The sequence below is a fragment of the Medicago sativa genome, chromosome 3, assembly GCF_051527215.1.
Source record: "Medicago sativa cultivar Bolivia chromosome 3, Bolivia_mono, whole genome shotgun sequence".
NCBI classification, from domain to species: domain Eukaryota; kingdom Viridiplantae; phylum Streptophyta; class Magnoliopsida; order Fabales; family Fabaceae; genus Medicago; species Medicago sativa.
This window is the reverse complement of record NC_140751.1, coordinates 56863703-56890524: the sequence shown is the minus strand read 5'-3', so window position 1 is coordinate 56890524 and position 26822 is coordinate 56863703. Positions and strand designations below refer to the sequence as shown.

General features: G+C 33.5%; 3 protein-coding genes and 1 long non-coding RNA gene across 9 annotated transcripts; 3 read left to right on the top strand and 1 right to left on the bottom strand.

Moving 5' to 3' along the window:
- The first annotated feature begins 1443 nt into the window (after positions 1 to 1443).
- Positions 1444 to 4788, top strand: LOC146938589 (Ribosomal protein S10p/S20e family protein). The gene is made up of 3 exons (XM_085752526.1): positions 1444 to 1697; positions 2783 to 2842; positions 4169 to 4788. The coding sequence occupies exons 1-3, from the start codon at positions 1503 to 1505 to the stop codon at positions 4478 to 4480; spliced, it is 567 nt and encodes a 188-aa protein (XP_085608652.1). The 5' UTR covers positions 1444 to 1502; the 3' UTR covers positions 4481 to 4788.
- Positions 4789 to 6983: 2195 nt separating this feature from the next.
- LOC146938587 (uncharacterized) lies at positions 6984 to 17816 on the bottom strand. Of its 3 annotated transcripts, XR_015031354.1 has the most exons (7): positions 17546 to 17816; positions 16498 to 17300; positions 15800 to 15882; positions 15306 to 15406; positions 14605 to 14719; positions 7801 to 7832; positions 7571 to 7705 (listed from the first exon to the last, which is right to left on the bottom strand). It is a non-coding gene; the product is annotated as an uncharacterized LOC146938587 (long non-coding RNA). The 3 variants fall into 3 exon arrangements; XR_015031352.1 differs by lacking the exons at positions 7571 to 7705; positions 7801 to 7832 and adding an exon at positions 6984 to 7317; XR_015031353.1 differs by lacking the exons at positions 7571 to 7705; positions 7801 to 7832; positions 16498 to 17300 and adding an exon at positions 6984 to 7317 and having other exon boundaries at positions 17546 to 17807.
- Positions 7456 to 14185, top strand: LOC146938588 (uncharacterized). 3 transcript variants are annotated; one of them, XM_085752525.1, is made up of 10 exons: positions 7456 to 7711; positions 7807 to 7893; positions 7977 to 8418; positions 8540 to 8649; positions 8737 to 9453; positions 9544 to 10764; positions 10854 to 11072; positions 11173 to 12018; positions 12115 to 12695; positions 13059 to 13391. In XM_085752525.1, the coding sequence occupies exons 1-9, from the start codon at positions 7504 to 7506 to the stop codon at positions 12690 to 12692; spliced, it is 4428 nt and encodes a 1475-aa protein (XP_085608651.1). In that variant the 5' UTR covers positions 7456 to 7503; the 3' UTR covers positions 12693 to 12695; positions 13059 to 13391. The 3 variants fall into 3 exon arrangements, with proteins under 3 accessions (XP_085608651.1, XP_085608650.1, XP_085608649.1); XM_085752524.1 differs by lacking the exon at positions 13059 to 13391 and adding an exon at positions 13791 to 14185 and having other exon boundaries at positions 8540 to 9453; XM_085752523.1 differs by having other exon boundaries at positions 8540 to 9453.
- An 894-nt stretch (positions 17817 to 18710) lies between the features above and the next one.
- LOC146938586 (disease resistance protein RPV1-like) lies at positions 18711 to 25988 on the top strand. 2 transcript variants are annotated; one of them, XM_085752522.1, is made up of 5 exons: positions 18711 to 19276; positions 20489 to 21582; positions 21862 to 22137; positions 22231 to 23007; positions 25191 to 25988. In XM_085752522.1, exons 1-5 carry the CDS (start codon positions 19204 to 19206, stop codon positions 25788 to 25790), a joined length of 2820 nt encoding a protein of 939 aa, XP_085608648.1. In that variant the 5' UTR covers positions 18711 to 19203; the 3' UTR covers positions 25791 to 25988. The 2 variants fall into 2 exon arrangements, with proteins under 2 accessions (XP_085608648.1, XP_085608647.1); XM_085752521.1 differs by having other exon boundaries at positions 20481 to 21582.
- Positions 25989 to 26822: the final 834 nt, after the last annotated feature.

The following is a 26822-nucleotide window of genomic DNA, read 5'->3' as shown; positions in this document are numbered from 1 at the left end:
TTATCACCCTCTATCGGACCTGCTGCATCAACGTTAAACTTAAAGAAACCACTAACAGGAGGTGTCCAATGAACATCAGATATTGGCAAAATTGGACCTCCACTTTGTGTTTCCACCAACATCGTACTAGCACTCTTAAAATTCACAATAAATCTTTGTGCCTTTTGAACAGTGGCAACCACATCAACATCAGTCCCCTCAAAACAATTCTTATTTCTAGCATACCATATCTCATAAAATAAGGCTAAAACATGGACTATAATATTCTCATCGACATCAATAATATTTTCCTCCAACCACTTATGGAAAGGAACGTACCTAATCATGCGAATTAAATATCATGCCTAAAGAGGAGGCAAACCATATTTGCTTTGACCAATGACATTCCATAAAAAGGTGTGAAATTGTCTCAATATGTTCTCCACAAAGAACACACAATGGATCGCTACTTATTCCTTTTTTAAAAAGATCATTTTTTATTGGCATTTTTTCATGTAGAATCCTCCAAGATAAGTGGATATGTCTTGGAATACTTTTTATTTTCCATAATTTTTTCCACACTTGATGATTATTGTCCTGCATTGAGCTATGTGAGTCATTTTCCACACAAAGTGAACTTCTTTGTGTTTAATTATTTATAATACCATTTAACTATTTTTTAATAAATAACTTATATATCTATATATTAAATTGTAAATACAACTTTAACGTTAAATATGGTTTTCTCTCTATAAATATATTAACTTTTCGTTTTAGTCCCTTTAAAAAATTTCTTCAACTTTTGGTCCTTCAAAAATTTTCATCTCTCCTTTAAAGTAAATTCATGTAGAATTCATATTTTTAAATAAAATTTTACAGAAAAATGTATAATTTTATAATGATCTCTCCAAAAAATATAGAATTTTTTACCAAAACATAAATTAAATATGATTTTTTATATTTTTGGCGGTAAAAAATTCATATTTAACTTATGTTTTGTTTAAAAAATCTATTTTTTTTCGAGTGATTTTTACAACATTCTATACATCTTTTTTTTGAACATTCTATACATCTATGTACAATTTCATTAAAAAAAAATACAAAAATTTACTTAAAAATAGGGACCAAAAGTAGTGATTGAAAATTTTATAGAGACTAAAAGTGGAAGAAATTTTTTAAAAGGACTAAAAAAAAAAATTGATATATTTATAGAGACCAAATACATATTTAACCGTTTAATCACTACTTTCTATATTAACGTATAGTTCAGTCAAAACAAATAATTAGTATATATAGTTTTGCCCATTCCAGACAAATTTCATGGATCCATCATTGGAGTGTGTGTACTAAACCAACGGGGTGGATGTAGCATTTCCCAAAGGCCTAGAAATTCAAAGCCCATAAACAAAAATAAAATAAAATAGAAAAATGAAAATAAAACAACAGATAATTCTTAATCTTCTTATTCACAACACAATCTTTCTTTCTTTCTTTCTTTCTTTCGCTTCAGAGAGTTTGTTTCAATGGCAGTTTCATCTCTCTCAGCAACATTCATTCCTTCTCTTTCTGTCTCTTCCAATTCTTCACCATTGTTATCTTCAAAGCCAAAGCTTCAATCTTTGTGCTTTGTTTCTGGTAACACGTTGAGAATTACAAATGCAAAACCTCTTCAATTGTCTACTGTTGTTCATGCTGCTCCTGAAGCTTTGAATTCTGAGGTAACCCTTTTCTTCATGTTTGTATTGTGTTTGGTTTTGCAGTGATGAATATTGATTTTGTTTAATTGGTTGGTTCAGTAGTAAAAAAAATCGATTATGAATAATTTGATTCATATGTCAGTTTGAGTGCATTTTGAACAACAAATTTGAGTGTAAAATTCAATTTTAGAATTAAAAGCTTAAATTTTTAGCTTGCGAAATCAATTTTACCAAACATGATCAAATCAGTTTACCTCTAGAATCAATTTTGGCTTATGTAAAAGTGGAATGAATTATAAATTAAAAGTGATTTGAATGCAATCTGATTTATATTTGGATGGGTTCGCATAAAAGCGATGAATTTGAGGCTAAGAATCAATCGTAGAGGTAAAACCTTCAAATTCTAGCTTAAAGTTAGTATAATTTTGGAGGTAAATCAATTTAAGTTTTTTTGTAACAACACTTATACTTGAAAACTTTCAAACTTGTAAAAATCAATTTTACACCTTTGAAATCAGTTTTAGCTCATGTAAAAGTGGAACCAAACATTCACTAAGAACTAAGAACAGTGAGAAAATTTAAGTGATTGACATTTTCAATCTATTCTTACATAGGTAATGAGTACCTAGGAATTTTCTCAATGCTTGGTTAATCATTTTTATAAAATGTATTAGTTGAACATATGAAAAACAATAGGGGTTGAATTTCCAGAATTTAGAGTGTGTTTGGATGAGGTAATTTGGAAATTTTAAAGAATTTAAAATTCTAGGCAATTTACCTCAAAGTATTTGAATTCCCTCATAACATTACATTTCCTCAACATTACATTACATTCCCCCATCCAAACAATGGAATTCACCTCAAAGTATTTGAATTCCCTCATAACATTACATTCCCTCAAAACATTCCCCCATCCAAACACAGGTTTTTGAGACGGTGTAAAGGGGCAATGTTGTGTCAATTATATGTAGTTTAATATGTTGGTTCGTGAATATGAATTTCACTGGCTTCAGCAATGTTACGTTTTAGATTGGCCTACGTTTTTCTAAATGTTTGAACTCAATTCAGTTGGTCTCTTTGTGATAAAAATGTCTTGGTGTTTTTAGGTTGATGACTTGGAGACTCCAAGCACGTCAAAAATTAGCATTGGGGATAATGCAGACATGGTATGTTGATTGATTTGCTATTTTCAATAGTTGGTTTATATTTGTTTGCTTTTGGAGGCTTCTTATATGTGGTGCTCAAATTCCATTTTCAGTCATTTAATATGTAATAGCAATGAAATCATGGGACATTTTAGTGCATCTTTGGATTAGCGGTGAATTTAGCAAAATCACAGTAGCCACTGCAATTTTGCCAAATCATGGTGCCAGTGTGATTTTGCCTAACTCACCGCCAATCCAAACATACACTCAATTTGTAAATTGTGTTTGATAAGTCAAGTAATAGGTTATTGATGTTAGCCAGTTACTCAGCAGTGAAACATATGCTCCCTTGTCAAAAGTATGGCATAGTTTCAGAACAAGGTTACATTGGTCTCAGTATTATTAATGACTTATGATTTATGATGCATGTATGTGATAATTTTGCTGTAGTTTTGAATCATGCAACACATGCCCGAATTAATGTGATATATTTTTTGTTCACTTTTATGCATATGACATGATTTAGTGTTTGTTGTTTATTTTTTCTGCTCACTTTTGTTTTCCATCACTTTTCTCATCCAAAAAATCGAAGGTAAAAGCTTACATTGTTAATGAAAAGGAACTGAAGGAGCTATACTTAATGCACCTTATTTTATTATTTCACTGTTTGGTTATCAGTATTCTGAAACAAGAGCTTCCCAAAGTCTTTCACTTACCCTTTCGGCTTTTTCATTTACACCCTATTTAGCTGTTTTCATTCTTCTGAGGGTTCACACAGTCCTTACTCTATATGCACCTTATTTGGTTTGGCTTTATCAGCACTCCCATCCATTCTTCTGAAACATTGGATTTGGTGTATTCAGCATTCCACACATTCACGCAGTCTGGGATGTCGGTGAGTGTTGGATCGAGACTAGACGGTCCAGATTTTAATGCATTTTTTTTATTTAAAAAAATTGAAATACTGAGCTTAAAATGTAGACCGTCTGATTTCTATCCAGTGGTTACCTACGTCCATGAGACCATGACTGCGTGAATGTGCACCCGCGGACAGCGTCAAATCCAAATCCCTGAAACACAGGCCTTGTGCAATCACACTATGTGGTTCCTGAGGGTAATAAAAAAGAGGGAAAAGGATGTTACATGAAACATTTCATTGTTCTTGACAATAGATTACACAAATCAAATATAGTCATCATCCAATTTCCATGGAAAAGTGAGGAGTAGAAGACTTATGAGTTAACTGATGATTTTTATGGAGTAGAATTTACTGTTGTGACCTATAACTTATCTGTGAACTCTCATAGAATCAAATCATCTGATAATTTTGTTTCTTCGAATTTTTAGATGGCACCAAAGCAGAAAATCAGAATCAAGCTTAGATCTTACTTGGTCCCCTTGATAGAGGATTCCTGCAAGCAGATACTGGATGCAGCAAGAACTACCAATGCAAAAACAATGGGTCCTGTTCCTTTACCAACCAAGAAGCGAATTCACTGTGTCCTTAAATCTCCACACGTACACAAGGATGCTCGGTTCCATTTCGAGATCAGAACTCATCAGCGTGTCATTGATATTCTGTTTCCTACAGCACAAACAATAGATTCTCTTATGCAGCTTGATCTTCCTGCTGGCGTTGATGTCGAAGTCAAGCTCTAAATATATTTGCTTCAGGTTTATAAGAATCTTGAGTATGAGTGAACTTCAACTTCCTAGTAATAGGAAATGAGTCGATACTCGGCATATGTCATATATTCCACTCTCTGAATGTATTTCTTTGAACAATCCAAATGATCATTTTGTTAGTTTTCTCATTATGTTGTCATCTAGGCTCGTAGAATGTTTATTCCTGTTGTCACATAGATATTTGCATATCCTATTCAATGTAATGTAAGTCTGATATTATGAACACAATTATGCTATTCTTCCAAATTATGCACATGGATTTATTTTTACTGATTTGAAAAGCTACTCATCCACAACATATTTTCTGTCTTAAATTCAGTCTTTACCTTTTTTCCCTTATGATTCATTAATCAGTCCTTCTATTCAGCTACTATGATACTATGATAATAAGGGCATATTAGTTCAATGACAGATATGGTATATGAGATGGTGGGAGTATGTATACTGGAATTCTTGAAAGACAATTTATTCAAATCCAGTCCAACCTAAGTGGTGATATGATTTCCAGTTTCTGGCATTTTTTATGTTCCTTTTGTTTCAAACTGGAATTGTTATATTTTTTAAAAGAAAAAAAAACTTCCAACAGTGTTGATTCACCTTTTTGTTCAATCTAACCAAATTAAGTGTTAAATCTGTTTCTTGTCACTAAGTGTAATCTTTACTTAATTTTAATTATTTTATTAGTTCTTATTAAATTCTCATGCATGCAGCTATAGTCCCTATGAAAATCAGATTTGGTTAAAGTCTCAGTTTCAGTTTTTGTATATGAACTGTGATCATGAGTTAACTTCGTCCTTGAATTTTTTGAAAGAGCAAAAGTGTCTCTCAATTTACTTCATGTCTATCAAATGAGTCTGTCATCTCAAGAGGCCAGATAGTGATGTGGTCTCAAACTATTTATTTATTTATGCTTGTGATCATAGTATTCCTCCCGATAGTGATGTGGTAACAATGTTATTATCTTTCTTTCATTTATAACTTCTCTTTAGTTTATCTAAAAGGACATAATTTGACGATTTTTGTTAGACGGAGAATATTACCATAGACATTAACCTCAGATTAAATACAAGTTTTTTAATTTCTTCAAGAAAACGATTGAGAGCATCTTGAACAGAACCAACCCGTGAGTCAGTGAGTTTCTTAAAGTTGTATTGTCAAGTATTGCAGTATAGCAATCCAATTTGAAAGTTGCATGAATACGGCACATGGCGCGTATCCTATGAACCACGGATATAAACACGAACACCGAACATGATAAAGACACTACACGTCAACATTGATAATAATTTAAAAAAAATCATGTAATTTAATGTAATTATGTGTTGGTGTTGTGTAGGTGTCAGACAACAAGTGTGTCCGACACCGAGACATATCCAATTCGAATAGTGTCCATTTTTCATAAGGCGTATTACATGTTTATAGTGCTTATTTTATGGCATGTACTTCGGAGCTTTAGATTTTCCTGGTCGAATATTTCATATATTTTTTCATTTTTTAAACAAATATAGCACTAATCCATGGAGTAAGTAATAATGAGAAGTTTGTACCAAAAAAAAAAAAAAAAGTAATAATGAGAAGTGTAGAGAATCTCTGCATTTGAGCAGCATCACAAAAGATTCTTTGCTTGAAATCAACTCCATAGCATGCGTGAGAATCTATGTGAAAGTCTCTAGGAGTATGTATCACGGAGCAACAGTGGGCATAACAAAGTCATGCCTTTAATTATGCGTGAGAAATTTAGTTGTGGTGTCTCCTTCTAAAGTAGAGGAGACTTTAGGGTTCAAAAAACACTAACAAATGTATTTACAATTATTCCCTCCGATCACATTTATAAACAAAAAGCTACGTTTTAGGTTCATTGAATACCCTATAGTATTTGCTCTATAATATAGACCAAATACATTAGGTATTCAATGAACCTAAAAAGTAGTGTTTTGCTTATAAATGTGACCAGAGGGTGTACCTCTCAGTGGGATTCAAATCCGAGACCTCCAATGTTTTTGATCAATAAAAAAAGAGAAAATCAAAGTTGTCATTAAATGAATGTACAAATATCATTTCTCTAAAACATAAGAGGAGTGTTATTTGAACAACCATTTGGTTGACAACTTATTATACAAACATAATTTATAAAGAAAAAGTAGGTATTTAAACGAAAACCAAAGGAATAGAGATAAAGTAAAAATAATGTGAGTATGAAAGAAAAAGTTGTCACAAAAGTTGTCATAAAATGGATGTTCAAATATAATAGTTGAACTTCATGATAACTTTATGGAAAATGTTCAGAAATGTTTTAGGACATTGTTTAAACAATTAAAATGAGTAAATTTCAAAAAGAAAACCCTGTAATTATTACTTTTTCATATGCTTGACTTACATTTCAAAGACAAAATTTCTTATTATGAGATCCTTAAACAATGTTTTTAGGACGCTTGTTAACATGACCCTAACTTTATTTAACTTTTAAAAAGATAAGTTTGTTTATTCAACATATAGAATCAGATCATATCAGTAATTGGTAATTGCAATAAATGTGAGCTTCTTAAACAACCTATTCAGAATTTGTACCTAAAACACAGGTATGTAATATGTTCAGATTTTACAAAAAATCACAACTCTAACAACTATCTTTCATAAATCCTAACTATTGAATCTTTTCTTCACTTCACCATTCAACCAATTACTAGTTTTACAAACAAATTCTCCAAACAATGGATCCGTACCACATGTTTGGGAAGAAAGACATTCCTGCAAGAAAGGAGTCCAAAGAAATTACTGCAGCAAAAGCACGTTTGAGAAGAAAGACATTCCTGCAACAAAGAAGTCCAAAGAAACAAAAGACAGTGCATCAAAGAAGCAGTCAAAATCAAAAAAAGACTCAGCCAAAGTTATTTCAAACTCAAAGGACTTCACGGTTTGAAAAATATTATCAAATGCTGAATCAGAAGATTCATCTCGATCAGAATTCTTACTGGAACACCAACTCTAACTCTCAAATGTATACTCAACCATATACTAGCCAACAACCATATCAGAGGATAAAAACAGTGGCTGGTATTAATTCTGTGAGTGTCAATCTAATGAGCAAGTTTGGAGATATGAATACAAATGTTGCATCATCTTCATCAAACCTTAATCTGCCAACTGCTGCAAGTTTGAATACTTCAAGTACAGATACACATGTCAACTATGATCCCTCTGAAGGTAATAATAACAACAACATGTAACATTATTAATAAAATAGGTGCATGTCTCTACTTTTGTACTGATCCAATGTAAAAATATAATAATACCTTCAGGTTCAAGTGATGATAGCTACTCAAGTCTTGACGAAGAAGAAACACATACAAATAACAAAGTTACGGGTTATGACATTCTTACTGAAGGTAGTTTAAATTAAAACCATTAATATAAAGTACACAACAATTCAATTGTATAGTTGATATTATTTTGGTGTAATTCTTTATAGGTTATTATGATCATGGTGATCCACTCATTGAATGTCGGTATTGTGGAGCAAAAATGTGGTACCAAGAGAGAATGAAAAAACATAGGCATTCTGCAAATCCTAAGTATCAACTATGTTGTGGAAATGGAAAGGTTCAACTTCCACTCTTGAAATCACCACCTCCATTGCTTCAGCGTCTGTTATTTGATCGCGATTCATCAGTTAGCAAGAAATTTCAGCAACACATCAGAGTTTATAATATGATGTTCGCATTCACTTCACCAGGAGCAAAGTTGGATAACAAACTCAATAATGGAAGAGGGCCACCAATAATCAAAATACAAGGTCAACCATGTCATAGAATAGGAAGTTTATTGCCTATGCCAGGACAATCACCAAAATTTGCACAACTATACATTTATGATACAGAAAATGAAATACAAAACAGACTTCAAGGGTTTAGGTATGTACATTCATGTTTATGAAAGTTTTTATTTCATATAACTAGACAGATAAGTTTATTCATAAGCTTTATATTTTAATCATTCTTTACAGTTAATCTCTTTTCCTGATTTGATCTACAGTAACAATAACAACATTGATCCAGATATTGTTTGCAAATTGTCCGAAATGCTTTATCAGCATAATACACATACGAAGTCTTTTCGGATGGTCAGAGAAAGATTGAATCAAGGTAATGTGAACAACTTGAAGCTAAGGTTGATTTCTGAGAGGTTTACTGATGGTAGAATTAACAATCAACCCACTGTGTCTGAGGTAGCTGCTCTTATTGTTGGTGATGTTGACACTGCTTCAAAAAGAGACATAATAATAGAGACTCAACGTGGCAAACTTCAAAGAATAGATGAATTTCATGCAAGCTACCTGGCTTACCAATATCCCTTAATTTTTCCTTATGGCGAGGATGGCTATCGACGTGGTGTGGCTCATAGAGATAGAGAAAGTTCTAAGAGCAATAAAAGAAATTGGGTGACTATAAGAGAATGGTTTGCTTTTAGAATTCAATCCAGAACAGAGGAAGGCCAAACTTTATTATGTTCAAGAAAACTATACCAACAGTTTTTAGTTGATGGATTCACCATGTTGGAGTCTGAAAGACTCGAATGGCTGAGGAAAAATCAACCAAAACTACGAGTCTCTAAGTATCATAGTCTGAATGAAACTGATCACCAAATTCAAACTCAAGGGTCAAACAAAGGAAAAAGAGTAATATTACCTACAACACATGTGGGAAGTCGTAGATACATGGATCAATTATATTTTGACGGAATGGCAATTTGTAGCCATGTTGGTTTTCCTGACCTTTTCATTACATTTACCTGCAATCCCAACTGGCCAGAAATACAAAGAGTGCTAGGATCGATGAATTTGAAAGCACAGGATCGTCCTGATATAATATCAAGGGTATTTAAAATGAAGTTGGATGAGCTCCTTTCAGATTTGACCAAGAAAAACATGCTTGGGAAAGTTCTTGCATGTAAGTTTACTATTAATGCACACAACATACATATATTACTTTATCTACAAGCATTGCAAATTTATATAAATTAACAAACTTTACTTTCAGATATATACACCATTGAGTTTCAAAAGAGGGGATTGCCACATGCACACATACTTATATTTCTAAATCCATCTAATAAGATCCCCACTCCTAGTGATATTGACAAGATCATTTCAGCAGAGATACCCAATCAGGAACATGAGAAAGAGTTATATAATTTGGTTAAAAATCATATGATCCATGGTCCATGTGGTTTATCTCATAAATCATCACCTTGCATGAAAGATGGGAAATGCACAAAATATTACCCTAAGAAGTATCAGAACTCAACAACTGTTGACAAAGAAGGTTATCCAGTGTATAGACGAAGAGACAATGGTAACACAATTGTCAAGAATGGTGTTTCACTCAATAACAAACATATTGTACCATATAACCCTACGTTGCTAATGAAGTACCAAGCACATATCAATGTGGAATGGTGTAGCAAAAGTGCATCGATTAAGTACTTATTCAAGCACATAAATAAAGGTTATGATAGGATAACAACCGTTGTTGATCCAACACAGGACAGAGATTCAACTCAAAGTGGTAACATTGATGAGATCAAACAATACTTTGATTGTAGGTATGTATCACCAGGTGAAGCATGTTGGAGAATTTTTTCATTTCCAATACATGGTCGGAATCCAGCAGTAGAAAGGTTGTTCTTTCATATTCCAGGCGAACAACCGGTCTACTTTAATGATTATGAGCATATTGATGATGTCCTGTTGAAGCCAAGTGTCACTGAATCAATGTTTACATCTTGGATGCAAGCAAACAAGATTTATCCTCAAGCCAAGAATTTGACGTATGGTCAGTTTGTTTCAAAATTTGCATATGATAGGAGGAAAAGATCATGGAAACCGCGTACGAAAGGTTATACTATTGGGAGGCTAATTTGGGTTCCTCCAAGTACTGGAGAACTTTTTTACTTAAGAATGATGCTTACTGCTGTAAAAGGACCTGTCAGCTATGAAGATATTAAAACTGTTGCCCATGTCCAATATAAAACTTTCAGAGAAGCATGTTTTGCAATGGGTTTCCTTGAAGATGATAGAAAACATATAGAGACCATAAAAGAGGCAAATGTGTGGGGTTCTGGAAAGTACTTAAGGAAGTTATTTATCACTATGCTCCTATCGTGTACCATTAATAGACCAGACCATGTGTGGAATCAAACTTGGAAATTGTTGTCTGATGGGATACTTTATGATCAGAGAAAATTGACAGCTAATCAAGGTATGGTTCAGTAACCTTATTTCATAGATCAAACAATTTATGTACTTCATAACCAATACTTATTAAATATGGGTTTATCTTATATTTAGACTTGCAACTTACTTCTGAAGAGATACAAAATTTATCTTTGCTTGAGATTGAGAAACATTTGCAAACAAACAGAAGAAGTTTGAAGGAATATCCATCAATGCCATATCCAAAAGGTTATGTTGCAAGTCAATTAGGGAATAGACTAATATATGAAAAGTGTGATTATGATCAAGCTATTCAACAACAGCAATTCCAACAATTATTCAGTTCTCTTACAGGTAATCTAATTTATGTTTACTGTACAAACAACCATTCACTATACGAATTGTCTAATCTTGATGTGCCAAGTTTAAAAAATTGAATCTAATTTCTTTATAGATGAGCAAAGAGGAATATTTGAAACAATTATGCAAGCAGTCAACAACCAAAAGGGAGGAGTATTTTTCCTACATGGTTATGGTGGAACTGGAAAAACTTTCATGTGGAGAACTTTAGCATCAGCCATACGTTCTCAATGTCATATTGTGTTGACTGTGGCGTCAAGTGGAATAGCATCACTTTTATTACCAGGAGGAAGAACAGCACATTCAGAGTTTAAAATTCCTATTCCTACATTTGATAGCTCAACATGCAATATAGAAAAAGGAAGTGAAATTGCAGAGCTACTGAAAGTAACAAAACTCATAATATGGGATGAAGCTCCAATGACCCATAAATTTTGCTTTGAGGCACTAGACAAAACTCTTAAAGACATAATGAGTTCAAGCACTATATTTGGAGGAAAAATAGTAGTTTTTGGGGGAGACTTTAGACAAATTCTACCTGTCATTCCAAGAGGAAGTCGTTCTGACATCGTCCATGCAACAATTAATGCATCATATATTTGGGATCATTGTCAAGTGCTGACTCTAACAAAAAATATGCGTTTGCAAACTTGCGCACAAAGTTCTGATGCAGCGGAACTCAACGAGTTCTCACAATGGATTTTAAACATTGGCGATGGCAAGATTTCTGAGCCAAATGATGGTAATGCTGAGATAGAGATTCCAAGTGAATTATTGATTACCAACTTTGACGATCCTATTCATGCAATTGTGAGAAGTACATATCCAAATTTAATGGAAAATTATAAGAATGAAGATTTTTGGCAATCTAGGGCAATTTTAGCATCAACAAATGAAGTTATCGATCAAATAAATGAATATGTCCTAGGATTGATTCCAGGTACTACTTGATTCACAAAGTTTACTTATTTTCCATCCTTCTTTCTTTTGTTCAATATTTATTATGTTCTTTGAAATATACCATGCTATGATATAGGTGAGGAAATGGTGTATTTGAGTTCAGATTCTATAGATCAGTTAGAATCCAATACCAATGAAGCATTTGAAGAATTTACCCCAGAGTTTTTGAGCTCACTAACGGCACCGGGTCTTCCTAATCACAAAATCAAACTCAAGGTTGGTACTCCAATAATGCTCTTGAGAAATTTAGACCAATTAGAAGGATTGTGTAATGGAACTAGATTAATTGTCACAAGGCTAGCAAATCATGTGCTAGAAGCAAGAATCATCTATGGGAAGAATATTGGAAGCATTATCTACATTCCACAAATTTCTATCTCTCTGTCTCAATCACCATGGCCATTCAAGCTTATTAGGAGACAATTTCCTATAATTGTCTCATATGCTATGACAATTAATAAATCACAAGGTCAATCTCTCGACTATGTTGGGCTATACTTGCCTAGACCGGTCTTTAGCCATGGCCAGCTATATGTGGCAATTTCCAGAGTAAAGAGCAAGCAGGGTCTCAAGTTCTTAATACATGATGATGAAAGACAACCACTAAACACTACCACCAATGTTGTCTTCAAAGAAGTCTTTCAAAATCTTTAATTAGTAAGTTTTTCAACATTCATATTCAATTTATATATTGTACCATCATATGCAATCATAACTACGTACAATAAATTTTCTGTGTAATTTTTTACGCGTACCATACAACTTTGGTGCAAATTTATGGACAGAACATACTTTTTGACTATTTCTTTTCGTTATAATATATACAAATATACCGTATTTTAAATTATTAAAATTTATTTGATTAGAAGGAATTCAACTTACATATAGTATCATCATATACAATTATTACTATATAAAACAAATTTAGGTTACTACATTTATACCATAAATACATCTCATTCTCATTTCAAGCTGTAACACAACTATTTTCCTGCTAACATTTTCCTTCTACTCAAATAGGGAAGAGTTTGCAGGGTGCACAAAAGGACGAAAAAGAGATGTTTGCAACTATCCATGTCAATGATGATCTTTGTTTATTTATAAAGTTTCCCTTTTGTTGAATTGTAACAATTAATAACTAAGTTAGAATAGACATGCTATCAGGTTGATTGTATCAAAGTGCATTTTCTTAACTGTATGACATATGGTTCAAGGTTTTATTAAAAAACCAGCTCTCTGTTTGTTTTGTATCCTGCAATTTTCAGATTAAAACAATCTATCTGTTAAACCATTATCTATGGCATGAAAGCCATAAATGTTAGTTATGGTCCACTTTGCAGTTACATTTTCTAATTTTTCCATCTTCAGTTTAACTCTTTCTTTCATGTTATGACTTAACTATTGGTTTACTCTATTATATTGATAGTAGATTACATTAAAACAAACTAATGTTTCTCTTATACACAATTTATTTGATTGCATGTTTGGTGGGTTATACTGTAATTACTTACTAAACAGTACACATACAATTAACATAGTCGGTACAAGGTTAGTTTTTTTTTTTTTTTTTTAACCTGATTCACCAATATGGGAAATCCCACACTAACATAATATACGGTTGATAGCATTATTATTTTGTTATTTCATGACTCATGTTCTAAAATCAATTATGCTCATAATGTAAGACTAAATAACAGCATAGAAGTGATTTGAATTTTCCGTCAATGAAAGTGAGTTTAATTTCTGTTCTAGCTTCAAGGAGTGGAAGGAGGCGAAGAAGAGACGAAGAGACAAAACGGAAGGATATCAAGCACGGAAGCAAGGGCATATGGCCGTTGCAAGAGGGTAGTTATATCATGGGAGAACAACAGTCAACAGAAGTACAATAAGCAATGCAATGAGCAAAACATGAGACACCTTAATCCATTGCTCCTAGAAACACTACAAGAATTTTGTGTGCTTCGAAGCTAGAAGCAAATTAGAATCATCTATGAAGCTGTTGCAACATTTTTCGTGTGCCAAATCAAAACCAGGGCAATTTAGTGTCAGCCAAGCCTATGCTATGTAGTGTTGATGTAACCTATGTTTCTTTAAATTATGAATCTGAATATATATATATTTTAGTATCAACTTGAAGTGTTGATGTAGCCTATGTTTCTTTAAATTCTGAATCTGAAATCTGAATATATATATTTTATAGTGTGTTTTTTAAAAAGAATATACTTTCTGATTTTCTTTTTCATCCTGAGTTTCAAATGAAAGATCTTCACAATCAAATTTCAAAACATCAACCGAATGATGAAAAATATATATCAAAGTAATAAATGGAGAGTGTCATACTATTAAAAAGAATTTTAAAGTAAGTAATAACTGTCTATACCAAGTGAACACATAACAAAAGAAAAGTAGACGTCAAAGTAAGTCAGTCAGAAACTAAGCTAAGAAAACACAATCAGTGATGTCCTAGTGATTTTTCATTCTCATCCAATGAAGACTCTTTCAATCTTTTCACACATTGCAAACAAATAAAAATCTGTTTCAAAGAATAAAATTAAGCAATGAATACCTATTTCCATACACTTGAGAACCCACTAATGAAGAGTTGAAGCTGTCTTTTTCCAAACACACGGCCTTCATTTGGAGAATGTTGATCCTTGTTGTAAAGGATAGTGAGTTGTATCCTGTCGCAACAAAAGAAGCACCATGAGTGAGGTAGCTGCTACTCCTATTGCTGAACTAAAAGTCTAAAACTGCTTGCTAGGAATAAACGAAAAGGTAGAAGGAGAATGAATGAAAAGAGGTAGAACAACATGTTCCGAAATTTATAACAATAAGTCTAACTAAATGGAAAAATAATAACAATATTAACATCAAAATGTAGAACAATTATGTTCTTGTGTGACAGATATGTATCTTTTTGGTATATCATGCCAATTTCTTGTGTGCTTTTAGATTGTTGATTGTCTATCAAGTAATTTTTCTAAGATACAACTCCAACTAGTTGGTATTTCCTTATTTATTTTTCCTCATATATGTTGGGGATGAAACACTGTCTTATGCATATTTCTTTTTTCAACTTAAGGATTTTTCACTTAAGCAATGAGCCATACATGAGACATCTTTTGTCAAAACAAGAAAAATACACGAGACACTCAGAAGTCACAATAAAAGGTCAGATCGCTTTATTTACAAAGACAAGGAAACTACATGGAAGCTAGAATGTGGAATCTATTAAAATGAAACCTAGAGGAGACAAGGGACTATTACCAGGAAAGTGAAGTGATTGTTGACCTTCTTGATTATGATACCAATCTTATCAGAAGCTTCCTCCAAAGTAACCCGTTGTCCCTCAACTTATCAATCTAACTCTGAACAAAATATTGCATAATCCAACATGAATTTATCATCGCACAAACTCAACTACCTTTTTAATAACAACATTCTAACCTATAGTGTCATGGAAATGCAGTTTCAGAAGCATAGTGCACTTCTTAGTACAATTTGATAAGAATATTAGTAATAAGACAATAAAAAGGGATTCATGAAGAAAAACATACAGAATCATTCTGTTAAGTATCACATGAAAAACACAAATAGCTTTTTGGTTTAGAAGCAAGATGTATATAATATGAGCCATTGCTGGAACTCTTGTCATAGGAAGAATATGGCTTATTTCTAAAAACTGCACAATTATTACAAGATTTCCCCTAAAAAATAATAGCTGGTAGTGAAAAAGAGCGCAAAACTAAAAGAATAATCACCTGATTTTTGTGAAGGCACGCCGCTAGCAAAGTAATGCAAACTCTAATTGGATGTACATGAGTTGGGGACAAGCCACACCTCTCTAAACATGCCAAACAAAGAGGCCATAAACAACATTAGACTATCAAAAAGAGACAACAGACATAAATCATGTACAAAAAGACAGGCAAACATTTTGATATTTGATCTTACCGGTAATTTAAAAACTGATAAGAAATGATCAAGTAGTTCACAGATAGGCAAAGACTCAAGGGTACAAATCAATAACGCGAATGGGGACGCTTATCACATTATAGAATGCAAAATTCAGTAAATGGACCACCCAACTAAAATACAAGAATGGTGACTTTCATCACACACTTTAAACCAGTAAAAAGCAAGTGAATTACTTGCAAAGTGATAGAAAACCACCAGAGTTTAAGTGCAAACACCTCCGAATCACATACAAAGACCACTTCTATGACAACAAATATATGTAGCAGTACCAGACAACACTAATGTGGATGTAAAAACACACACGTGTGTGTGTGTGTGTGTGTGTATACACATACATACAAGGAGTCATGAACCATAGATATCAATTCACTTTTCAGTTAAGAAATTATTTCATCTCTCATGGATTGCAATACAGTGTAACAAGTTCTAACTGCTCAATTCTTTTCTAACGTAAGAGAACATAAACAAGCTAAACAATCACCTCTGCACTGGCTATAGCCGCCTTCTCATTATAATTGACACCCCTTACAAATCAGATCCTACCCTCTTTCCACACATGCGACATGATAGAACGATGTTGCGGCCTGGCTTGAAGTGTTGTCAGTGGCTGAATATGACGAAAGACCAAAAAATCCACCATATAAACACGCCACTGCTGCCTATAGCGCCACCATGGCATGCATCCTTTCAAAAATTGACTATTACGGTTGTCAAAAAATCAGCCATGCCATTCCACCATGACAGTGCTATGACCGCCATTCAACAACGCTGGTGCCTCGCATTCCAAGTTGCCAATTTGGATGAGGACATGATGGTCCTATACAGGAATTTGTCCATAATTTCCATAACAAAACCGATTGCCTCCTCTGTAGCACTGACACTTCTAACCAAAGGTGCAGCCGGTGTACGACACCGACACATGTGATTGCATACAATTACGCCATTTTCTTAAATTATGACTGGTGTCGACGTATCAGTGTCAGAGTTATATCCGGTGTTTGTGGTTGTGCTTCATAAATTGCCTCTTTATGAAGTACGGACACTCCTCGGATTAAGCGTGTCCCGGTGTCGGACACGCGTCGGTGTCCGACACCGACACCGACAGGACACCTATGATTACACTGAATTATGTCATTTTCTCAAACTATTATCCGTGTCGTGTCCGTGTCTGTGTTTGTATCCGTGCTTCATATGAGCAAATAAACTAGACACCGGTAAAGTAGTAATAAGCACTCTATCATGCATCACTTGTTACTCCTCTTGTCTATGATTTTCGAACTTTACCTAGAAAAAACGCAACAAACATGGAATTCTTTCATTTACTGAATTATTTATTCACACACGGTGTAGCATACCAATTACTTTAGCATTAATGTCGGTGAAATATCACGATAACTGAAAATCTAAAAGCTCAAATTGAAGATCTCAAGTGTCCAAATCAATGCAAAGGAAATAGAATAAAACAAAATATACAAGAAAAAGCAAATGAAATTGATACACAAAGTGAGAAAAGATGATAGATGACGAACCAGAGAGAGGAAGATAGGATTGGGTGGTGCATCCAAACCGAAGGGGGGAGAGGGGGGGGGGGGGGGGGGGGGGGGGGGTGCGGGAAACAGAGCTGCAATGCGAATTTGAAGATTGGCGGTGGAGGCTTAGTCGCCAGCGGAGAGGTATAGAACCCGCGACGATGAGCTTTGTGAAATGGTGACCATTGTTTTTTTTGGAGGGAATGAGATTTCGGTAAAGAGCAATGACAGTGGAAGGATAAAAGTAGGGCTAAAAGTATCGGTTGAAATTGAAAATTTTATACGGACTAAAAGTAGAAGGATAATTTTAGAGGGAATAAAACAAAAAGTTAGTATATTTATAGGAATCAAAAATATATTTAACCCCGTTATTTTTTAAGGATAAATAATCATTTTTAAACAACTATTATGATAATTTTCTTTTTTATAAATTTATTGTGCTTTTTTTCTCTCTCATCGTCTAAATATCATTTCTCTTATTTTTATTTTTCCAATCTTACTCTCTAATTTTTCACAAAGTATTACTCTCTATTATCCTTATAAAAAACATTTGACTTTTTAAATTTATTGTGTAAATGATGTATCTAATCTATATTTATAACGAGATACATTAATTCTTCAATGAATCAAAAAAGTTAATTGTTTCTTGTCATAAAGAGCGGAGGGAGTATATTTCACACAGTGGAGAATACACCAACTAGTGCCCCGGGGCACTCTTTAAGCATCCCATATTTAATAATTATTCTTTTAAAAAGTCAACTATTACAATTTTCGATGCATTCAATACACAACTTTTCATTAAAAACTTACTAATAAAAGTGCTTATATAGTGTTCGGGCACTCGTTAACATTTCTCATAATCCATAAAGTTAGTTTGATAAAAATATGTCTATCGACAACTTCATCGAATTTGTTACAGCTGGTATGTGATGTGGGAGATATTAAATATATGAGTAGTGATATTTTGACAACCATTTTGGTACAACCTTCGAGACAACTTTGTTGTTCTCTCTTCTCATTAATCAAAAATAATAGAGAGAGAAAAAGGAAGAGAAAGAATAAAAACATAACCTGAGTACAAGAGAGAAAGTTGTATAAAAGTTGTACTAAAATGGTTGTACAAATAACATTTCTCTAAATACATAAACAAGCTTGTTGGTTGACTATCGCTTTTCCTTTTTTCACCTTTTCTTCTTAACCTTGACTTCAAATCATTTCATCTCCTCTACACAGATCAATGGGTTCCTCTTTCAATCCTCCCCGGATACACGACGTATTCATCAATTTTAGAGGAAAAGATACTCGTACCAACTTTGTTTCTCATCTAGACGCTGCACTCACAAATGCAGGAATCAACACTTACATCGATACTCAGATTCACAAAGGAACCGAAGTAGGACCAGAACTATTATCAGCAATAGAAAAATCTCATATATCTATCCTTGTTCTCTCCAAAAGATATACAGAATCTGGTTGGTGTCTTCAAGAGCTAGATAAAGTCATGGAATGTTACAGAACTCAGGGTCAGCTTGTTGTCCCTGTGTTTTACGACGTTGACCCGTCGGTTGTTCGCCACCAGAAAGGTGATTTTGGGAAAAAACTGAGAGCTACTGCCAAAAGAATGTACTTTCGTCAAGGAGGAGAGGAGAGGGTGGAATATGTGTTGTCAAATTGGAGGAGTTCACTCACTCAAGCTGCAAATTTGTCTGGTTGGGATGTCCTCAATTGCAGGTAGCTAAATCAACACTTTCTTGCTTCTTTTTTATTTTCCACAATATTTTTTTTTGCCTGGGTTGAGTTTGTTTGGATTGACTTATTTAAGTTTACCCAGTCTTATTATTACTAGTGGGAATACAGATACTATGAATGATGCTTTTTATGAAATTGATTGGCTAAATTACACTTCTCTTAAGTTTGAGGTTTGTAACAAATTGGTTTTTTAAGTTATTTTGGTCACACAGTCCTTTAAGTTTGTAAACATTTTCGATTTAGTCTTTCTGTCACATCATTGTTTTTGTAATGTTTGGCTAACAGAAGGACTAAATTGAAAACTTTTACAAACTAAAGGACTTATGTGTGATCAAAATAACTCAAAGGATCAATCTGTTAGTAACTCAAATGATCAATCTGTTACAAACCTCAAACTTAAAGGACCCTTGTGTAATTTAGCCAAATTGATTAAAAGTATAAATGTTTGTGACTTTCATATTATAACAAAGCCAAAAATCATGTTTTTTTTTTTTTTTTTTTTTTTTTTACCAATTTCACCAACAATATAGCAAGTTAATATAAATTCTTATCTTTCTTACTAACATCACAATATAACATTATTATAGGAAAAATGGTTAATGGGTATAATTGGAATAATGAAAAAACCAGACAAAATCCCTTATTCCCTTTATATATAGTAATGGTATAGATATGTCCATAAGTTGTTTCAACTGATTTTCATATGTTCTCTAGGATGATAGTGCATGAAAAACAACTTATAGCTTATATGATAACAGTTTGGCTTTATCTTATCATTTATTATAAAATTAACTTATACATAGTGAGTGTTTGATCTGCTAAAAAATATGGGACTGGACAACTTTTTTTGTTCCGTGGTTGGTTTAGAAATTGGTCATGGGACTGAGCAAAAGCTTTAATTTTGTCGCTCACTAAACCATGGGACAACTTTTTGTCCAGAGTACAGACTATGCAAAATACCAAAATACCCTCTTTCTTTTCGAACATAAAAATTATTATCTATATATCTTTCTCCTATAATTTTGTCTTGTTCTGTACTTACTGTTTTGCGATTCAAACGCACCCATAAAGACTTATATGATAAGAGTCTATGCTATACGCGCTTAATTAAGTTTTTTATCCAAACAAGGTGTAATTTATCCTAACGTGTCCTCACTCTTTGTGTTTTTAATTATTACCATCCAAGGAGTGAAGGTGAACTAATGCAGCAAATTGTTGAAGATGTTTTGGCAAAACTAGACAACACATTATTGTCTATTACCGAATTTCCAGTTGGATTGGAATCCCGTGTGGGACAAGTGACTGACTTTATTGAAAATCAACCAAAGAAAGTTTGCATGATAGGGATATGGGGAATGGGAGGCTCCGGTAAAACAACCACAGCTAAAGCTATCTACAATCGAATTCATCGGAAATTTGTCGATAGAAGTTTTGTTGAAAATGTTAGAGAAGTATGTGAAAAGGAAAATAGAGGGATTATTCATTTACAACAACAACTTCTTTCAGATATACTGAACACAAAGGAGAGGATACATAGCATTGTGTTAGGAACAACAAAGATTGAGAAAAGATTTTGTGGGAAAAAGGCACTCATTGTGCTTGATGATGTGACCACATTTGAACAGTTAAAATCGTTATGTGGAAATCCTAAACTGTTTTGTCCGGGAAGTGTGTTAATTGTTACAACTAGAGATGTACGTCTGCTTAATTTATTTAAGGTTGATTATGTGTATTCAATGAAGGAAATGGACGAAAAGGAGTCCCTTGAGCTTTTCTGCTGGCATGCTTTTAGACAACCTTGCCCAATCAAAGACTTCCATGAACTCTCAAGGAATGTAGTTGCTTATTGTGGAGGATTACCTGTTGCTCTTGAAGTCCTAGGTTCTTACTTATGTGAGAGGACAAAAGAAGAATGGATAAGTGTACTCTCGAAACTAAAAAGAATTCCCCATGATCAAGTCCAAGAGAAATTGAGAATAAGCTATGATGGTTTGAAGGATGATATGGCAAAGGATTTATTTCTTGACATATGTTGTTTCTTTATCGGCAAGGAGAGAGCCTATGTTACAGAGATACTAAATGGCTGTGGACTTTATGCAAATATTGGAATAACTGTCCTTGTAGAGCGGAGTCTTGTAAAAATTGAAAAGAATAACAAGCTTGGAATGCATGATTTAATAAGAGACATGGGAAGAGAAATTGTTCGTGAAAGTTCGGCAAAAGAACCCGGGAAGCGTAGTAGATTATGGTTTCGTGAGGATGTGCATGATATTTTGACAAAACATACTGTAAGAACATTTTCTTTATAAATTAGAAACTTTTGTTCATCCTCCAAAATCTTGTTAAGATCATAGAATCTTTGGTTCTGAGCTGATCTGCTCTTATAAATAATAATGACTGAATATTCTTGGGTCCGTGTTTGAGTGTGTTACCATTATCATGACCCGTGCTATTGCATGTGAACTTGAGGTGCACCTCGGAAAGTTTAGGTATCATTTTCTAGAACAAACAAAAAAGGTTTATCCTTACCCTTCTCTGTTCTTTTTTGTTTTCCTTCACATGTGTAGGGAACAGAAACTGTAGAGGGATTGGTTTTGAAGGTGCAAAGAACCAGTAGATTTCTCTTAAGTACTGATTCTTTCAAGGAGATGAAAAAACTGAGACTTTTACAACTTGATCATGCCGTCCTAACCGGAGATTATCGGTATCTTTCCAAAGAACTGAGATGGATTCACTGGCAAGGATTTACCTTCAACTACATACCCGATGAATTTTATCAGGGAAATCTAGTTGTCATTGACGTAAAATACAGCAATATCAAACATGTGTGGAAGGAAACCAAGGTATAATAATTTCTTTTCAAACTCAAACATTCACGACAGTAGTATTTGTTCCCACCTCTCTAATTTTTCTTTTAAACATATATCTTCTTGCAGTTGTTGGATAAGCTAACAATTCTCAATGTTAGTCATTCTAGATACTTGAAAAACACCCCTGATTTTTCAAAATTACCAAATCTAGAAAAACTTATTATGAAGAATTGTCCAAGTTTGTCAGAGGTACACCATTCCATTGGAGATCTCAAGAATCTACTTCTATTGAATTTGAAGGACTGTACAAGTCTTTGTAACCTCCCTATGAAGATCTATAAATTGAAATCTTTGAAAACTCTTATACTTTCTGGTTGTACAAAGATTGACAAGTTGGAAGAAGACATGGGGCAGATGGAATCCTTGACAACACTGATTGCAAAAGATACATCTGTAAAAGAAGTCCCCTATTCAATACTAAGATTAAAAAGTATTGGATTTATATCCCTATGTGGATATGAAGGATTATCACGTGATGTTTTTCCTTCTCTCGTTAGGTCTTGGATGACACCATCCGTGAATTCTCTACCATGTATATTCCCATTTCAGGGAAGTTCATTGTCTCTTGTTTCCTTGGATGTAACAAGTAATAATATGGGCTATCAATCACCAATGCTTAGCAACCTTTCAAAACTTAGAAGTGTTTTGGTTCAATGCCGATCACAGATTCAACTGACTCAAGAATTAAGAAATTTTTTTGATGATCTATATGATGTCAATTTTACCAAGTTAGAAACAACATCACATGCATCACAAATCGTTGACTGCTCCTTGAGATCGCTTTTGATTGGGATGGGAAGTTGTCACCTGGTCATCGACACTCTTGGCAAGAGCATATCACAGGTTCCTGAACAATTCTCTCTTTTACCGATCTTTAAGAAAACATAGAACAATTTTCCATTTGCAATTTTTTCTTTCTTGAAAGCAAAAGTTCCTAAAGATATGGATTCATTCTTGGCAAGAACATAGAAGTGAAATTATGTTTTTAAGATATAATTACATCATTTTCTTTTTCAACATTTCATCTTTGCTCTTCATCCATATGTACTTCACTTTATTTCTTTTTTTTTTACTGTTTGTATCTATTTTATTTGTTTTTTTCTTAATACTTTTTTCTTATATATACACATGTTCAATTGTTTTAGTATTTTAGTATATTAACTACATTCACAGTAGAACTAGGTACCAGATAATTCTTAACTATTTGAATAATGAAGCTGTCAATATATGTTGTTCCTTTTTTCTATATTAGTAGGAACCCAGAACTACAATGAGCATTCTGTGCAAACTCTTGCCAAGTGCAGCAGTCCTACCAACTAATAATACAGTGACAGTAAAGTGACTTCTTTTACCTGCCGAAAGTAAATTATCATTCTAAGTTCTAACGAAGCTTGGATTCAAGTACCAGCAATCACAAAATAATCCCTTTTTGAACTTATGCATGAAATGATGGTTGTATTGCATCGATGGATGACTTACAACTGCTAGTAAGCAAAAGAATCAATTGTGTTGTGTAACAAGTGACTTAGAAGCCCCACATTGCTTGGAAAAGTGGAGGTTGTACATTTTATAAGTGAGAGGACACATAAACCCAATACCGATCCCCCGGGTTCCTCTTGTGACCCAACAGTGGTATCAGAGCCGTGGTTCGACACAGGTTTGATATGCTCCTTGTATTGAAAGTCATCCTGGCCAAGGATGTTCAGGCGGCATGTTCCGTTGTGTGCGGTGAAAACGGCGGTACACTAAAAATTCGAAGATAGCCAACAGTTCTTAAAATTTGGGTTTGGTTTTACAAAACCAGTTTTAATGTATACGATGTCTCCCACTTATAAACACATATCAAGCCATATCTCATCCAATGTGTCTTTCAACATCCACCCATATCTCATCCAATGTGTCTTTCAACATCCACCCTCAAGGGTGGATGTTGAAAGACACATTGGATGAGATATGGCTTGATATGTGTTTATAAGTGGGAGACATCGTATACATTAAAACTGGTTTTGTAAAACCAAACCCAAATTTTAAGAACTGTTGGCTATCTCATCCAATGCAAACACATATCAAGCCATATCTCATCCAATGTGTCTTTCAACATCCACCCTCACCTTGAGGACTAGACATCTGAAGGGTGACTAGATAGCTGATGGTCCAGCAGATCTTTGATAGACTTTAATGTCGTCTTAAAATTTGAGTTTGACCCGACTCAACCTTACAAAATCAGCTTATAAGGTGATGAATTCTGCCCACCTATTAAATATTTTCAAGACATATCTCACCAAATGTGTGACTCTCAACAACAGTCAGAGATACTGGAACCCAAATCAGCTTGAGAATGCAATATATGGATGATTAGACGACTGAGATGATCAATGCAAACAGGCCAAATGTCTAGAGATGCGCATTCAAGAAATGAAGCATATGAATTTGTGGTAGAACCAGTAGGAAAAGGATGAGCAGGAATGCTCTACAACTATAATGGAGGATGCCCCATTTTAGAGTCTTACATGACAAAACCCCTATATGAATTTGCATGATATTGGTTGCATAAACCTATATATGTAGGAATGCTCTACAACTATAATGGAGGATGCCGCATTTTAGAGTCTTAAATGACAGAATTAGAGTCTTACATGACAAAACCTTTATATGTAGGCATCATAGCGCAACGAGCATATCAATATTAGGCAAATTTTCCACTTAAACTGTTTTAATTTCTACAAAACGTGTCTAAAAATACTGGTTACAAAGATTATTTAGTTTTGAGCGGCATTTCCTCTTTTTATTTTTTTTTATTTTTATCTAAATATCTATTTATTGGTTATTCTAATATGAAAATAAACCATATTATTGTTGATTGTACATATTTGAAATTTGCAATTTCTTTTGTTTTACAAATTTGTTGATTTTACTCTCATAAACTGTTATCACATTATCAATAGAACATTTTATGCTTAATTAAATGCATTATTATTGCACTAATAGTAATATAATTAACTAAGCATATGCTCGTCATGATACAGGGATTGGCAATCAATGATTCTAGTGGTTTTTGCCTTCCGGGTAGCAATTATCCTTCTTGGTTAGCCTATACAGGTGAAGGAACTTCAGTACTGTTTCAAATTCCTGAGGATATTGATTGTCACATGAAGGGAATAATTTTATGCGTTGTTTATTCATCAACGTCGGAAAATGTGGCTGTTGACTGTCTTGCTAATGTCTTGATCATTAATTACACAAAATGCACATTCCAAATATACAAGGGAGACACAGTAATGTCTTTTAATGATGAAGATTGGAAGGGTTTAACATCAAATCTAGGACCTGGTGACAATGTGGAGATTTTTGTAGCATTTAGGCATGGATTGACTGTTAAGGAGACTGCTGTATATCTAATATATGGCCATTCAGTTGCTATGGAAATTGAGTCAGCAATTAACACAGAGATGAAGCTTTCGCCTGAAGTGAACTCGCAGTCATCATCCACTGTGAAAATTGAGCCATCACTTGATGTGAAAACGAAGTCATCGCGGAATCCAAATGAAAAAATATTTTCAAGACTTGCAAAGAGAATGGGAAAATGTTTATGCCTAAACCAGAATAGAGGTCTCAACAATCATTGATTGAGTATGCATTTGTCATCATAATAATATGGGATTCTTCCATTTATTATGTAGAATTCATATGGTTATTATCTGTGTATCAGTCAATCAGGTTCTAAAATCTTTGTAACAATTCGTGATTCATTTCTCATTATTGTGAACCTCTCACATTTTTTTTTCTTTTCAATCATTAATTGAAAATCGCAACATTTGATTTAACCACTACTTATCATGCACGTTTACTCATTGATTTTCATATGGTACTATGGAAGTTGCCACCACAGGAGCCAACAAAACCACAAGTTTTCGAGTTTACCAAATCATTGTTGAGGTATTATGCCCTGTTGAAAAGTACGTGTTAAAATTTGTGTTGCTAGTATTTAGGATATATTGAATATCAACTTTTTAGGCTCATCTATGTTTTTAATCATTTAGTTTGAGTAATGTTTTTACTATTGATTCCTCATATTTTTTACATTGATTTTAATCCTCTATTTTACAACTCCCTTAATTGAAAAATCTTTTTATGCTTCTCAATTTTTGATTTCATGGGAATAACTTCATATCCTATCTTTGAATAAATTCATTCTGGAATCATAATCTTATGAAAATCAAGAGTTTGTGATCTCTAAAACATTAGAAAGAGATTTTGACAAAAAAAAAAAAAAACAATTACCCACTTTTTATGATGTTAAACTTATTGTTAACCGGCACGTGCCGATTTTTTTGGCCGGATAACGTGATCCAATTTCAAGTCCAACATGTGAGTTTTCAAGTAGTCACTGGCACTGTCACTCCGTCTATTTAACAAAAACAATATTATCATTTTATATATTTTTTATTTTATTGATGTGAATCCATGACTTTGAGAGTAAAATAATAGAACTAATATTCCCACAAAAAAAACTAGAACTAATATGATTGGTATACATTGTCGATGCAATCTGAATGATACACATGAGCCTCATATCTGAACCAATGTATCACTAGATTTCATTCATATATACAAAATGGTCTACAATGAAGATGTCTTCTTTTTTTTTTTTTTATATA